The sequence below is a fragment of the Mizuhopecten yessoensis genome, unplaced genomic scaffold, assembly GCF_002113885.1.
Source record: "Mizuhopecten yessoensis strain PY_sf001 unplaced genomic scaffold, ASM211388v2 scaffold10997, whole genome shotgun sequence".
Lineage (NCBI taxonomy): Eukaryota > Metazoa > Mollusca > Bivalvia > Pectinida > Pectinidae > Mizuhopecten > Mizuhopecten yessoensis.
The window spans coordinates 144,131-159,299 of NW_018408827.1; the positions used below are offsets into that span (position 1 = coordinate 144,131).

The 15,169-nt window shown below is 33.8% G+C and overlaps 1 protein-coding gene across 2 annotated transcripts; it reads left to right on the top strand.

The window, feature by feature from the left end:
* The first annotated feature begins 78 nt into the window (after positions 1 to 78).
* Positions 79 to 12,961, top strand: LOC110464496 (interferon-induced protein 44-like). 2 transcript variants are annotated; one of them, XM_021519745.1, is made up of 8 exons: positions 79 to 125; positions 395 to 471; positions 1,750 to 2,289; positions 5,031 to 5,083; positions 5,275 to 5,475; positions 5,791 to 5,937; positions 7,589 to 7,736; positions 11,330 to 12,961. In XM_021519745.1, the coding sequence occupies exons 2-8, from the start codon at positions 456 to 458 to the stop codon at positions 11,638 to 11,640; spliced, it is 1,416 nt and encodes a 471-aa protein (XP_021375420.1). In that variant the 5' UTR covers positions 79 to 125; positions 395 to 455; the 3' UTR covers positions 11,641 to 12,961. The 2 variants fall into 2 exon arrangements, with proteins under 2 accessions (XP_021375420.1, XP_021375421.1); XM_021519746.1 differs by lacking the exon at positions 7,589 to 7,736 and having other exon boundaries at positions 5,791 to 5,878.
* Positions 12,962 to 15,169: the final 2,208 nt, after the last annotated feature.

A 15,169-nucleotide genomic window follows, 5' to 3' on the forward strand; every position in this document is an offset into this window, starting at 1 on the left:
CCTTTAAGCAACATGAACTATAAATAAGATAATCGTTATCAGTTATATGCGTCATATCAAACATCGCTGCCCCAGACCCAACTCTACCACAGTACAGGTGAGCACTTGGTTCGTACTAGAAAAAGGTATGTCTGACGTCTTTAAATTATTACAGTTTGTTCCAAGGTATAAAGTCGATGTAATACATTGTACTGTATACATGTAGTTGGGTACAATAATTTATTATATCAATTAAAACAAAACTTATTTTATTATATCACAATCTATACGAGCCTGAGAACTGTGCGATTTAACAATCGGTCGCCCAGTATTTAATATACGATATTTTTCACTTTTTCTAATTCTTCAATACATTATCCACATAAATACATGACTGCTAAACTGTCTATAACAGGGTTGTACTGTCAGGTACAGTACAAGTACACGTACGTGGGCAGCTGTACTAAATTGATTGCATGGAATTGATCGCCGGTAAGAGTTTATTTGTTATTTGACTGTTATCAAAACACAATTTGTACTTACCTGTATTAAATGTGTCTTTAACGCTTTGTATGGAAATTTCACACCTCCTTCACAGTGGACTTATGATACAAAGCATGTTCCCGTTACCTGGTAATGAACAGGTAGCGGGTAACAAGTAGGACTGCTTTGTTTACATTGTATCAGACCGTATATCTACACACTTGTCTATTCAAATCAAATCAAATATGTTTCTTCCTATGATAAGATATTACAAATAAAAAGAAAAAATGGACATATATTTACATGTCGATTACTTTATCTCCACATCATAATAGTCTCAATTCAGCACTTCCTCTCTTATATTAGAGAGAGCATATTACACAACAGTTCAGCTGTAAAATGAGATGGCAGCCTTTTTCAAGATGTCCGCGCCATCTTGAATAAAGTTTACATGTACGAAAGGTAAAAGACTAATACGAAATTGTGTTTATTTACAAGCCATTCCTTATATATTAAGGGTAGACTGGCCCCGTCTCTAGAATATTGAATTATTAAGAAAAAGGTTTAACTCAAAACAATTTGATCACTTGGATGTCTGTTCTAAACCAGGGGGAGATAAGCTAGTAGTAAAATGCAGCCGAGAAATTCTTCATAAAAACTTAGGGGCTGGTAGCCAGTCTAATATTAAGGTTGTAATTTATCTTATTGAGTATCTCATTATGCGCACATTGTGTAAAGTTACATATTATATGTAATGACATACTGGTCATTTACTATACAAATGATGTAGCTTGTTTAGGTCGGACGGTTGCTGGCAATCTCCTGCTTTCAAAACATTCCATCGGGGACAGTGTTGTAACGATCTCTTTAGATGTATATACACGATATGACAAAGCTACATATATGTATAAACTGTTCTGCAATTTGTACCTGATAGGTGTCAGATAAAATCCTTTTAATCAATTAATCGTTTCACTTTGATAGACGATCTATAACTGATCTTGTTAATATAACTGAACAATCCGCCATATTTCAAAATTGATTCGTAAATAAACCTATTGAATAACAGGTATTTCCAAAATAGTTATATTGATAATTTAATAATTGATTAAAGTATTATGCATTACAATGTGTACAAAAGTAAATACAATATTAAATGTCCTTCATCTTCGAACACACATACATACTCTCCTGTGCGCATCAAAATATTTACATTTCGCTTTTGATACTATCAGCAAAATGATCTAAGTTATTCAACCTTAACTATAAAAAACACGCTATTTGTAGGTAACATAATGACGACCAATCTAAAACAACCCGATAAGGTTCAACTTTCCACATGGATTGACCCGTCCAAACGACACAATTTTACCTTACTGTACAAGATCAGCCGTGACGGATGTAACGCTCAGACCTTCCATAGTCTCTGTGACAACAAAGGGCCCACAGTCACCGTCCTGTACAATACAAGTGAATCAGTTTACGGGGCGTATACTGCTGTCAGCTGGCAATCAAATGGTTCTTATAGCATCGACGCAAAAGCATTTTTGTTTAAACTAAAGTATAATGGTACAGCACATTCCATGAAGTTTCCCAATAAAACGGACGGGAAAAAAGCAATCTATGGACACGCCAACTATGGGCCAACATTTGGAAGTGGATATGATTTGTATTGCTTTAGTGGAACTATAAATAAATCCGGAATTATTTTCCCATTGAATGGTTCTGCCACATTAGGATATGCGTACGACATGCAGGGACAAGACTACAACACTGTAATGAACGGCCATTTAGAGGTCCTGGATCTTGAGGTTTATAGTGTTCAAGGTGAGTTTACAGTTGTCCTATTACAATAAGGCATCACAATCAGTTGTAAAATTGATTAATGTAATAATAAAACAAAAACTGATGTTGTCTATGTCAGGTCTTGATTTCGCAAAGTCCTCCAGTTTGAATTTTTAGGTAAATTTATCACTTGCAGTCTATATAAATAGCAGCAAATGTATTGACTACATCAATCGTTTATATCCTTGAAATCAAACACACTAAGAATGCATGTGATTCATCCGTTTACCTTGATCTCTACTTACAGCACTGCCTACTAAGACGGCTTACTACCAAGCCGTTCAATTGATGTAACAATTATAATGTTCTATCTCGAGTTTCCCTGTCTTTAATAGCATCATTCCTGCTCCCAAAGCCTAAGGTTTTCACACGTCGCAATTTTAGCATATTAATGAAGAATATGGGCAAGCTTTACGGTCACTGTCATGATCTAACTGGGAAATACGTCATTTCCTTGTGTGACATGGTTTTTGATACGGTTTTGTACATAGTTGGGTAGGATGCAATACGCAAGTCGCACCATATTTTTGAGAAAACAACAACACGGCCAGACTGGGAACCTCCAAGACAGACACTGTAACAAATTGCGCTACAAGGTCGCCAGCGACCAGTCTAGTTCCGCTACATTCTTCCCTTCTTTTTTTCATAGTCTTCTTTTTTGAAGACAATGCTATTTATAACTGAGGTTCGGGTATCCCCTTGCTTAATGTTCACATAATAATTGAAACAAGGGTTGGCTACTGTTACCACCGTTACAGAAGATGAAGAACGCATGGCCAGACCAGGATTAGAAGCTGGAACCTCCAAACTCGAGTCGGACGCTTTAACCTATTGGCCTATCTGGTCGCCGACGATCAAACCAGTCCGATTTCTATACAAATACCATATAAATGTTTGAGTTTTGTTTTTTTCTGTAATCAATCCATAATACCATAGTTAGCCCTGTTTCTATTTTTTTTTTCTATACAAGGACTGATTGACCCATAAGGAAACCCCATTTTATCGTGACCTAATTTTGCAAAACCAAAAAAAATGGTCCGTTTACTCCTGCCTAAGCATAAAAGCAGGGGCATATTTCCTTTCTACAATCTACTAAGTCGTTTAACCTTTAACCCATTTGGTTTGCTAGTGATTCTAGTGTGCTTTTTTGTCTATTTTTCGTACAGACGACCAAAACATATTTTTTTTATATTGTGAAGAGAGACAGCTTAGTGATAATATCAGAGTTGGATGCGGGCTGATGTAGCAGAAAGCAGTTATGTTATGACTCATCGGACAATATCAACGCTTGAAATATAATTAAATATACACAGTTTGATTGATATATTCAGGAAGCATAAAATTAAATTTAAAACAAAAATGAAATGATTATTTGCCAATGTTTTTGTTGAGGTTTAATTCAAATATAGTGTTTTTCCAACAGATACAAATATGATACAATTTTATGTACAAATGATGAAATTTCTACATTGTATTGGCCTAAATTGACATACTGGGACACATTTACGGAATGAACGTAATTTTTAAGGGTCTATGCTATCTTGTTATACCATTTATAAACAGCGAATACATATTGTTAGCAAACATGATGAGTAGACCATCTCTACAGTTTTATATTCTTTTGTAAAACATGTATAAAGAACGAATTCCTTGAATAGCTCCAAACGATGTATTCCTATTTATGTTCTTGATACGGAATGAAAGTGAGATAATATATTTGTTATAATCATTAAGGAAAATTCCATGACAAAAACAACCATAAGAAGTAAACAAAGTGATCTTCCGATTTCTGCTTAATGGTAAACACTCCATGTTTCGTGTTCCATGTCAAATCTGCATGTACCAACAACGCCTGCGTCCTCTAAAATCCTATTAAATTCTATTAAAGATATGGTTCTGTTTTCATTTCTACTAGTTGAATCCGTGGTATATTTTTTATATATATTTTTTCAACTCGACGTGTACAAAGGTTATGTGATATATACGGAGACATTTACTGAACTGGTTTCCTTTACTTAAAGATATGTATGTTAGCATTAAAATATATAAAGGATGTGTAGAATACATACGATACTTCAGTAATTGTATGATCGCAAGTTGTTTACACATACTGCCGAGCAATCTGAAAAAGACATGGCAGAATGACCCACAGAAACAATATAGATGTATGTGGCTTATGTTTTAACAAAAACAACAAAGTACATATTTGTTGCAACTCTGCACATGCTATAGAAAAATCTTAAAATAAACAATTGGAACGAACTTATTTTTTTTTATATCAAAAACCTTTAATTGTTACAGAATACATGTTTTGATGTTTTCACAAAGTGGGCGTCGTGACGTTAACTACAGTATCGATTAACAGAACATATGTTGACTATGGTATATAAAATTATAAATGGTTTATAAACTCAAAACAGCAAGGACTTTTTCGTTGTATTTTTGTTATTTATTAATTGCAGTGCAAATATCTAGAAGAATATCACACGATTAAATAAGTTACTAAATTATTTTCCTCAAATCAAACACAAATCACACTTTTTACATGAGCAATACTTCGTAAGAAATCACAATAATAAATGACATTATAATAACTAACCCTACTTATGCATACAAAAATGATCAGCATATATTTTTGCAAAATGATAACTGCAAATCGAAGATAAGTAACTATTCCCAACATTATGAATATCGTCTTTCCTTTTGATTGTTCACATTTCCAGAACGCATGCTCCTTCAAAAGCCCTGGATCCGGAACGTTGATTGGAGCCAGAAGGTAAGCCAGCCTAAACACCTTTTATTCTACCATTACCTATTGAAAGTCCTTTCACTATAATATCATTCCATTGTGCTGTTTGTTACGTCATTATATAATATAGTATGCGTTGTATTCAATTTTTACTGTGTTGCACTGTGTTTTATATTTTCAATCAATTAAGTGTTATTGATATATTTTATTCGTTTCAGTTTGAGCAGGAGATAAAGGAAAAAGTGGCCACCTATAAACCATTACCCGGATTGGACCTCCAGCAGAGGAGGATCCTGTTGGTCGGTCAGGTCGGGGCAGGGAAGTCTAGCTACTTCAACACCGTCAACTCCATCTTCCGAGGGCATATTAGCAGCCAGGCCAACGTTGGAACTACGGAACAACATAGTCTTACAACATCCGTTAGTGAAAATGATAGCATTAAACCAAGGATAATGTAGAATTACAGTTACAAAGCATGTACTCTTTTTAACATTAAAAAAGATATTTTATCGATAGGAAAAATGATTCCATTATCGGTATCTTAACAAAACATCCACTTGGAAAATGCATTTCAATTTGAAGTTAAGCCATACATGTATATTTCCCATTTGCCTCTTCTATTGATTCACACACAGTTTATGCCTCAGGTATAGAGACAGCGATATGCTTGTCCAAAGCCGGACTACATAACTCAATACAGGCTTTAATTTTGTTTACTTGTTCACGAATTTTAGTACCGGATGTATGAAATACATGACGGATATGGCAGCAAAACTTTCAACTTTCGGTTATGCGACACACGTGGCCTAGAAGAGAACCAAGGTATTGATGATCAAGATATTTGTTATTTACTTGATGGTCACGTGCCTGACAGGTATCAGGTATGTGTTTAAATTACTTATTATGTCTTGCCTTTTCCTTGTAAGCAAAAATATAATCATTAATTCAATTTTACTTGTCTTTTATATATTGAATGATTAATGGAAGATAAAACACGTGAACCCCGTCCCATTTTTTTTATCAACATTACCTATTCAACTTCAACACTCTTTCAAGAAGCTCAATTAGTATCCCATTCTCCTACCCAGACAAACAATGAATGACCGATATGTTACATCATTGTGTAGCGTTTTGTATATATAAACACCTGATTTTATAATATGGAATGTTAGCAACGCATTATCAAATCATTACTAGGAACATCAAGTATGTAAGCATATTTGTCAAAGTGTTATTTGTTTGATACAGAGAGCCAAGCAAAGTACATATCTCAGGGCACCATTTAGCCATTTCGTACATTTAGGACTCCTTAGGTCAAATAATGAATATAAAGTATGAATATATTCAGATACATATGCTGATGAAACCCCTTATAACGTTACAACTTATAATTAACAACTTTTGGCTACAACAAGTTCATGTATCATAGTCTAAAACTAGTATATATTGCAAACCTTGGGGAATAATCATCTACCCACAAGCAGACCCAACCATCTTGTTACGTAAACAAGTTACCAGAAAGTAAGAAATGTGAACGCACTCATTCAAATGTTTTGTTTATCGATGCTGAAAACCCCACAAATTTAACCATTTAACACCACTACATGGCCATATTCTTCCATTTAGCTTCTAGTTATTACATTGTAATAGTAAAGTACTAGTAGATCGTCACACTGTTTTCAGGGTTTGTCGTTCGAACAATGTTCTCATTACGAGACGTGTATAAACTCGAGAGGGACTGCATCACAAACTGTTTGCCATTTGTTAAAATCTATTTAAATGACTATTTTTGATAACGAAATATCTAATCATTAGCTATTCCTGATGTATTTTTACGCTCAAAAATAATTGTTTTTCTTATAATATTTTCATGATTTAATAATGATTTGTATTTGACGGTCTTGATTCTTACGCGGGGTACTTTTTAAATGAAAGTAGTGACGTCACCTCATCTTTCAACTGTTTTCTAGTATTCCAACACTTAAAACACTTGCTAATGGATTTATAATGTGGAAGGTAGCGTACAGAAGTAAACATATGCTAATGTTGTTATCATGTATTGATGTTGTCACAGCTATTGAAGATATCGGTCTGAGGTTTACTTAATCAGAATAGACACCATCCCGTCTGTGTGAAATAGATATGACCAATAACTGTTCCGATGATGCGAAAGCATGCAAGTAAATGGTACCGATAGTCTATCTCAATTAAATCCGCTGACCCTGTTTCTAAAATAAACATTTTGTGCAACGGTATCATCTCAACACTGCTTTCGCAACGCCTGAAATTACAAAAACAAATCACTTGTTCGAAGCTCCAATTTTTGCACGTCTTTTAGAAATATCAGGCAACGCCCTCTTTTATGATAAAACAACAGAATATTTCAATTCGCACGTGGCACTCTTTAGAATCTGTATTCTTCGGAACTAGTGATATTTATATGACGTTCAGCAAACAGTCAAAGTTTTATAGATGTATAAATTATGCCCTTGTTTATGTTATCCTCAGTTCAACCCCTCTATACCAATATAGCCTGACGCCCTGGGATTCGTGAAAAATCCAATGCAGTCTGATAAAATCCACTGTGTGGCTTTTGTCCTGGACGCTAGTGATGTTGACGACATTCCCGAGAAAGTCCTGGAACGGATTAAAGCAATGCAGCCGCGGATGAACCATAGAGGTAATTCATTTTACATAAGTATCCACATTCCTCGCTATATATTGGTTAATGCCATTCAAATATTGTTATTATTTAACACCCGCAATTTATCGAAAACTTCTCACGGAACTTTTTCGAAAACATCAGGAACCGGATTTAAAAATATATGCAAACGCTGTTTTGAATGATTTTAACGGCGGTCATTTCAGAGTCTCAAAACTAACTCTAAATGATTAATCGTATATGATGCAATAATACATTCCATAGTTGAGCGAACTTGAATAGTATCTCAATTTCGACAATCAGAGCCGAATATAGCCAGGTTTGCTATCTTACCGGAAAGGGGCATAGAGCACATGTATGCATGCCCATCTGTACATGTGTGAAGTGTCATTAGTGTTCATAAAGTGGTTTTTAGGGGTTCAATGGTATTTTATACATACCACATTTGATCAACATTGGACAATTAATGAAGGGTAAGAGTATAACGTTTCAGTAAGCCATGATATGTAAGTTTAATTGTTTGCAGAATTAATATCTAGGCTATGGTCATAAAAAAAACACGTACAGGGTTTCCTTTTAGGTTCAATTCGTCCTGGCATTAATAAAGGTAGAGTTGAAAAGAGGCTTCATCTTGAATTCGAGATTCCACTTTTGCAATCACTTTTTCTCAAGATATTGGTTATAAAGGGACCAGTAAGGACATCATTTTTATTTTTACTTATGTTCATTTTTTTCGTAGGTCAAATTTCAGGACAAATTCCTCAATATATGTAATTGCTAAGATATGAGGTATATATATGTGTATATATATATCAAATATTATCATTAAATAAATATTCAGTTGATATTTAAAAGTTTTAGAGATATTGCTAAATAAATCGATGAACAAGTAGGAATGAATACAGTGTATAGTGACAATGAAAAGGAATGGATACAGTGTATAGTGACAATAAATAGGAATGGATACAGTGTAAAGTGACAATACACAGGAATGGATACAGTGTATAGTAACGATAAACAGGAGTGGATACAGTGTATAGTGACAATACACAGAAATGGATACAGTGTATAGTGACAATACACAGGAATGGATACAGTGTATAGTAACAATAAACAGGAATGGATACAGTATATAAGTATAGTGACAATAAAAAGGAATGGATACAGTGTATAGTGACAATGAAAAGGAATGGATACAGTGTATAGTTACAATACACAGGAATGGATACAGTGTATAGTGACAATAAAAAGGAATGGATACAGTGTATAGTGACAATGAAAAGGAATGGATACAGTCTAAAGTGACAATACACAGGAATGGATACAGTGTATAGTAACGATAAACAGGAATGGATACAGTATATAGTGACAATACACAGGAATGGATACAATGTATAGTGACAATAATCAGGAATTGATACAGTGTAAAGTGACAATACATAGGAATGGATACAGTGTATAATGACCATAAAAAGGAATGGAAACAGTGTAAAGTGAAAATAAACCGGAATGAATACAGTGTATAGTGACGATAAACAGGAATGGATACAGTATATAGTGACAATACACAGGAATGGATACAGTGTATAGTGACCATACACAGGAATGGATACAGTCTATAGTGACAATACACAAGAATGGATACCGTATATAGTAACGATAAACAGGAATGGATACAGTGTATAGTGACAATACACAGGAATGGATACAGTCTATAGTGACGATAAACAGGAATGGATACAGTATATAGTGACAATACACAGGAATGGATACAATGTATAGTGACAATAATCAGGAATGGATACAGTGTAAAGTGACAATACACAGGAATGGATACAGTGTATAATGACCATAAAAAGGAATGGATACAGTGTAAAGTGAAAATAAACCGGAATGAATACAGTGTATAGTGACGATAAACAGGAATGGAAACAGTATATAGTGACAATAATCAGGAATGGATAAGTGTATAATGACCATAAAAAGGAATGGGTACAGTGTAAAGTGAAAATAATCAGGAATGGATACAGTGTAAAGTGACAATTCACAGGAATGGATACAGTGTAAAGTGACAATACACAGGAATGGATACAGTGTATAATGACCATAAAAAGGAATGGATACAGTGTAAAGTGAAAATAAACCGGAATTGATACAGTGTATAGTGACGTTAACAGGAATGGATACAGTGTATAGTGACAATAAACAGGAATGGATACAGTATATAGTGACAATAATCAGGAATGGATACAGTGTATAATGACCATAAAAAGGAATGGATACAGTGTAAAGTGAAAATAAACCGGAATGAATACAGTGTATAGTGACGATAAACAGGAATGGAAACAGTATATAGTGACAATAATCAGGAATGGATACAGTGTATAATGACCATAAAAAGAAATGGATACAATGTAAAGTGAAAATAAACCGGAATTGATACAGTGTATAGTGACGTTAACAGGAATGGATACAGTGTATAGTGACAATAAACAGGAATGGATACAGTGTATAGTGACGATAAACAGGAATGGATACAGTATATAGTGACAATAATCAGGAATGGATACAGTATATAGTGACAATAAACAGGAATGGATACAGTATATAATGACAATAAACTGGAATGGATACAGTCTAATGTGACAATAAACAGGGATGGAAACATGAACGCTTTGGTAATTACTACAAAAAACTCAATCAATGTTTTTTTCAATGAAATCAAATAATTTTCCAAGGTTGACTTATATTTTTGGAGAATGGGATACTAACTGAGCTTCTTGAAAGAGTGTTGAAGTTGAATAGGTAATGTTGATAAAAAAAAATGGGACGGGGTTCACGTGTTTTATCTTCCATTAATCATTCAATATATAAAAGACAAGTAAAATTGAATTAATGATTATATTTTTGCTTACAAGGAAAAGGCAAGACATAGTAAGTAATTTAAACACATACCTGATACCTGTCAGGCACGTGACCATCAAGTAAATAAATATATTTTTTGCTGGTTTAAACAAATAGATAAATAAGCCGAATGTGTTGCATCTTGCTTTATGCATCTTGCACTAAAAGCAGTTTCATTTAAGTTCTGGTAAAAATTCAATATGATCTGCTGACATATAACTACAATGTAGTACAAAACTAGCGAAAGGAAACAAAGAAAGGCACAGAATACTTCCATCCCGCTACTTAGTGTAATCATAAATTTGTAAAAACAGATGTCATTATTAAATTTGCGCTGACGTGCCCATGCCATTATTAAATTTGCGCTGCCGTGCTCACATTCTTTATTTTTAGATTTCATGAAACAGATTATCAAACACAATACATAGAGTTGTAACTACATGTAGTATATATATATATATATATATCTAAACTCTAAACAAGATACCATTTTTTTCTTAAACTTAACCCCCTCATTCTTTTATGATAGAACTGTTTGATCCAAAAAGATCACCTCGTTTCATAAAGATCTGTCCCTATTATATATTTCAGCTATGGCTTTATTAAGAAAGGTGTTGTTATATTCCAATAAGTGAGTTTCTGATGTAAGATTGAATCAATTCTGTTCCGTTATGAGTAGTTTGTAAATTCCATTCTTTCCTTCACAGGTATACCCCAAGTGGTATTGCTGACTAAAATCGATGAAATATGTGAGGAGACTTCAGAAGACCTCAGCAATGTCTTTTTCAGCACAGTGGTAAAAGAGTGCGTAGACAAGGTTGCTTCGTTGATGGGTCTGCCCCGGTCACACATTCTTCCTGTCAAAAACTACGAATGTGAGGTAGAGCTTGATCAGAACATAAACATTCTGGCACTCCTCAGTCTCAGACGAATTCTTAATTTTGTCGACGACTTTCTGTTCAACAAATCTGATGAGATCGCAGCTGAAAAAATGAAACGCTTGAAAGTTAGTGACTAGACCTAGTACATAGAGGACCTATGGTATAGTTAGTATCATTTGTTTTTAGGTAAATCAAGCTTTCAAGATAATAGCTGTTGAACTAAAAACGATTTTCTAAAAGCATCCGTTTATTTATTTTTTCTTGTGAAAAAAACACTTTCAAAATACCTTAAATGACAGGCTATGGATTAATCAAATTTGTAAGTTTTAACAGAATCAATGGCTACTCATTTGATGATAACAAATGTGTTTCATCCAGTGACACGTGTAGACGATGCTCTCTATTTTCTACATCTTCATGTATCAACACTGTACATATGAACCTAGATATCAACTTATGTTGTAAATGCTACACTTTTCAACGACATATATGATTAAACCTTACACATCGATATTGATGGCCTTCGATGTTGGTGGCTTATTTTTTACCCGATGGTATAACGTTCATTTTTTAAAAGATATAAAAAACATCATATTGATTGAATTTAAAAGCGTATTCGATCTATGACATTGTCAACTTTTATGCTGATCTTTGTTATACGTTGATTTTGTGATAAGGTATGCAAACAAGGTTGTGTCACATTTAAAGAAATATTTATTAAACTGAGAAGCTAAGTTTCTTATCTACATGTACTTAAATGTCTTACAATGCATCAAGATGGTAATGCAGCCAGTACAATTCGTGGATACCAATATTGAGGTGACTGAGGTGACAATGGTGACGGGGGTAAAGTCTTATTCAAGTTAGTCAGCAGGGAAAACATATATACAACACAGCAGATGAGGTCATAGTGCAGCTTATAAAGGGACTATTGCCGTATATTTCATACCTAGGAAACAGGAAATCGGTGCTCTAAATGGTTAAATAGACTGAAAATAAAGAAACATGCGTAGCTATTCCGTCAACTTTGTTGTATATTAACATTTCTTTCGAAATTGAAAATCTCGGCTGGTGTTTGTATATCGTTTATCTCGAAGATTGCCAATTTGATCACATGATCTGTCACGTGACAATTTTGTTTTCTCTCCGTCAAAACTAAAATAGATTCCGAAGTTAATGTAAACACAGACACGTGTGTCAGATTTTACACCTTGTGTTCCCTTTTTATACACTTTTAGTTGCAGGATAATACAATATAATTTTAAAACCAATCAATTACAATAATCACAAATAATTAAGGCAAGTTGGTCATGGTCTGCGCTGTCGACGAAATTTGTGGAGGCTTAATAGGGGTATCACTAATCTTTTTGAGCGGCACATATTGATAAACATTAATCAACTTCTTTTTAAGTTAACTATTGGAGTGTGATCAAGGAGAATATATTTCCATCGTGTTAATAACCTCTACTGTCTAAATAATAAAATACAATCAGCATGCTGCTCTATACCAACAAATTCATAACCACAATTTATTTGATAGGAAAATGATTTCTCTTTAATAATGACTCCAACATACTTTCAAACAATGTTTAAATAGTGCATTCAATATGATGACTTTCAGAATTAGTTATATTTGTCTCAAAATTCAAAGCAACTTTGTGAATGCTCATCTTAACTCTCAGTAAGGCTGACATGCATGATAATAAACAGAAAGTTAAAAACTGTCAGTAGGGCTTACATGCATGATAATAAACAGAAAGTTAAAAACTGTCAGTAGACGATAACGTAGAATTTTCATATAACGTCATACCTACAATAGTAATGAAATGGAGTCTTATGACCTTCTTGATATTCTTGTTTTATGGATAAGTATGTTGCCATATTTCAGGTAGATTAAACACGCTTATCTATTTATCTAACGGTAACGGTCACATCGCCTACTAAAATTGCTTTTAACGACCGCGTAATCGTGTGTACTGTAGCTTTACGTTCACATCATCAGGGGCGGATAGGGGGTGGGGGGGGGGGGGGGGGGGTCACTATTTCAGATTTTAATACTTCAGCACCGCATGTACATAAATGTACATGTTACACGATTAACTTTAGTGTCGTTGTCTTGTCCAGCAGGTCAGTAATTACCAGTAATTTTTATGACATATTATAATGACATTACGACCAATGATATTTATTTTGACAAAGTATCAATTATTTAATTTAATAATTTAATTTTAAAGCATCCTTTGGTTATGAAATTTACCAGGCCTAGCTACCAGTTATCATTAATTAAACAAACAAAAAAATCATGTACGTACTTTAAATCAGATGAAATGTATCTAAAGCAGCCTTACTTGGGATCAGTTACTTGTACCTGTAAATTACCAGAAAACCGCTAAATGTTTGGTATCACTGGTCAATCGTGAAGGAGGTGTGCAATTTCCACACAAAACAGAAATAACTAACACAGGTAAATCCAGATGCGTTTTTTCATTACGTACATGTTTATGTACTAGTACTGTACTTTACAGTACAACCTTATTATTGATAGTTTTACAGGCGTTTTCATAATATGTAGCTTGCATTCAAGAAAAAATATTCAAAACATACCGATAGGATATATAATAAACACGTATACGATGTACCATATTTCACTCGAGCCATTCCGATTTTTGTATTTGCTGTAGCATTTACGTCGCAGAATACATGTTCCAATTACTTCAAAATATATTCATATGTTCCGCCACTCGAGTACATTACACTCTGTGTGCAGTGTACATGTATATCATATTCTCTGATATAAAACATTTCGCTATCATAAAGTTGAAATATTTTATTGTTGAAATGTTATAAAATAAGCATGCTTACTTTGAGGGATTCTCGTCCTTTAACATAGCAGTGGCAAATTTAAAACCAAGGAGTTCTGTATCCCTTGCGATAGAACTGGGGGAATAACATTATATTTGAACCAAAATACGTGAGTCTAAATTGTACCATATGCCGTTTACTTCACAATGTATATTAATATGTACGTCAGCGTGTAAACATTTGCTTGCAACGACCAAGAACCGGCCACAAGATATCTAACAAATAATGAACCAAACACAAGTATGATCCAGAATTTATTAAAAATTAATGTTGTCTATACAATTTAGCACATAACTTTGTTGATATGGCATTTACAGTCTAAATGACTGAAACAGCGTTGTAGCGCACATGAAGATTGTTTTGTTGGCAAAACTATATCATTTGTATAAAATAATATTACCATATCAACACAGTTCAATACGTATATTTACTCCCTTTTTTAGTATTTTAATATCATAAATTAATTAAAATATTTGTATAAAAATACCGCATATAGTTCAAAATGGTGAAGGTATTGTATATCCTTGTTCAATGAATAGTACACCCCTGTTCTAATGAGTGTCATCAGTTTCAAACTTTACGGTTATTACGTCATATAAATGATGACGTCAACACGTGAGCCATTGGATTTACAGTCTAAATTAATGCCACCTGAATTTGGTAGGTTAATACGACTTTAAATGATTTTTTAACTCGTGGAATATTTACCATACTTATATTTATACCTCTGAGAGGAGTTGAGAAATTATTACGAACTAAATTTATAATTATATGCAAAACTGAACGACGTAATTAACAGCTGAA

What these genes read in the sequence shown, in the direction of transcription:
- LOC110464496 (XM_021519745.1), top strand. An exon ending in ACGTTGATTGGAGCCAGAAG is followed by an intron (nt 5,084 to 5,274) that starts GTAAGCCAGCCT and finishes TATTCGTTTCAG; the next exon opens with TTTGAGCAGGAGATAAAGGA. An exon ending in ACGTGCCTGACAGGTATCAG is followed by an intron (nt 5,938 to 7,588) that starts GTATGTGTTTAA and finishes ATACCAATATAG; the next exon opens with CCTGACGCCCTGGGATTCGT.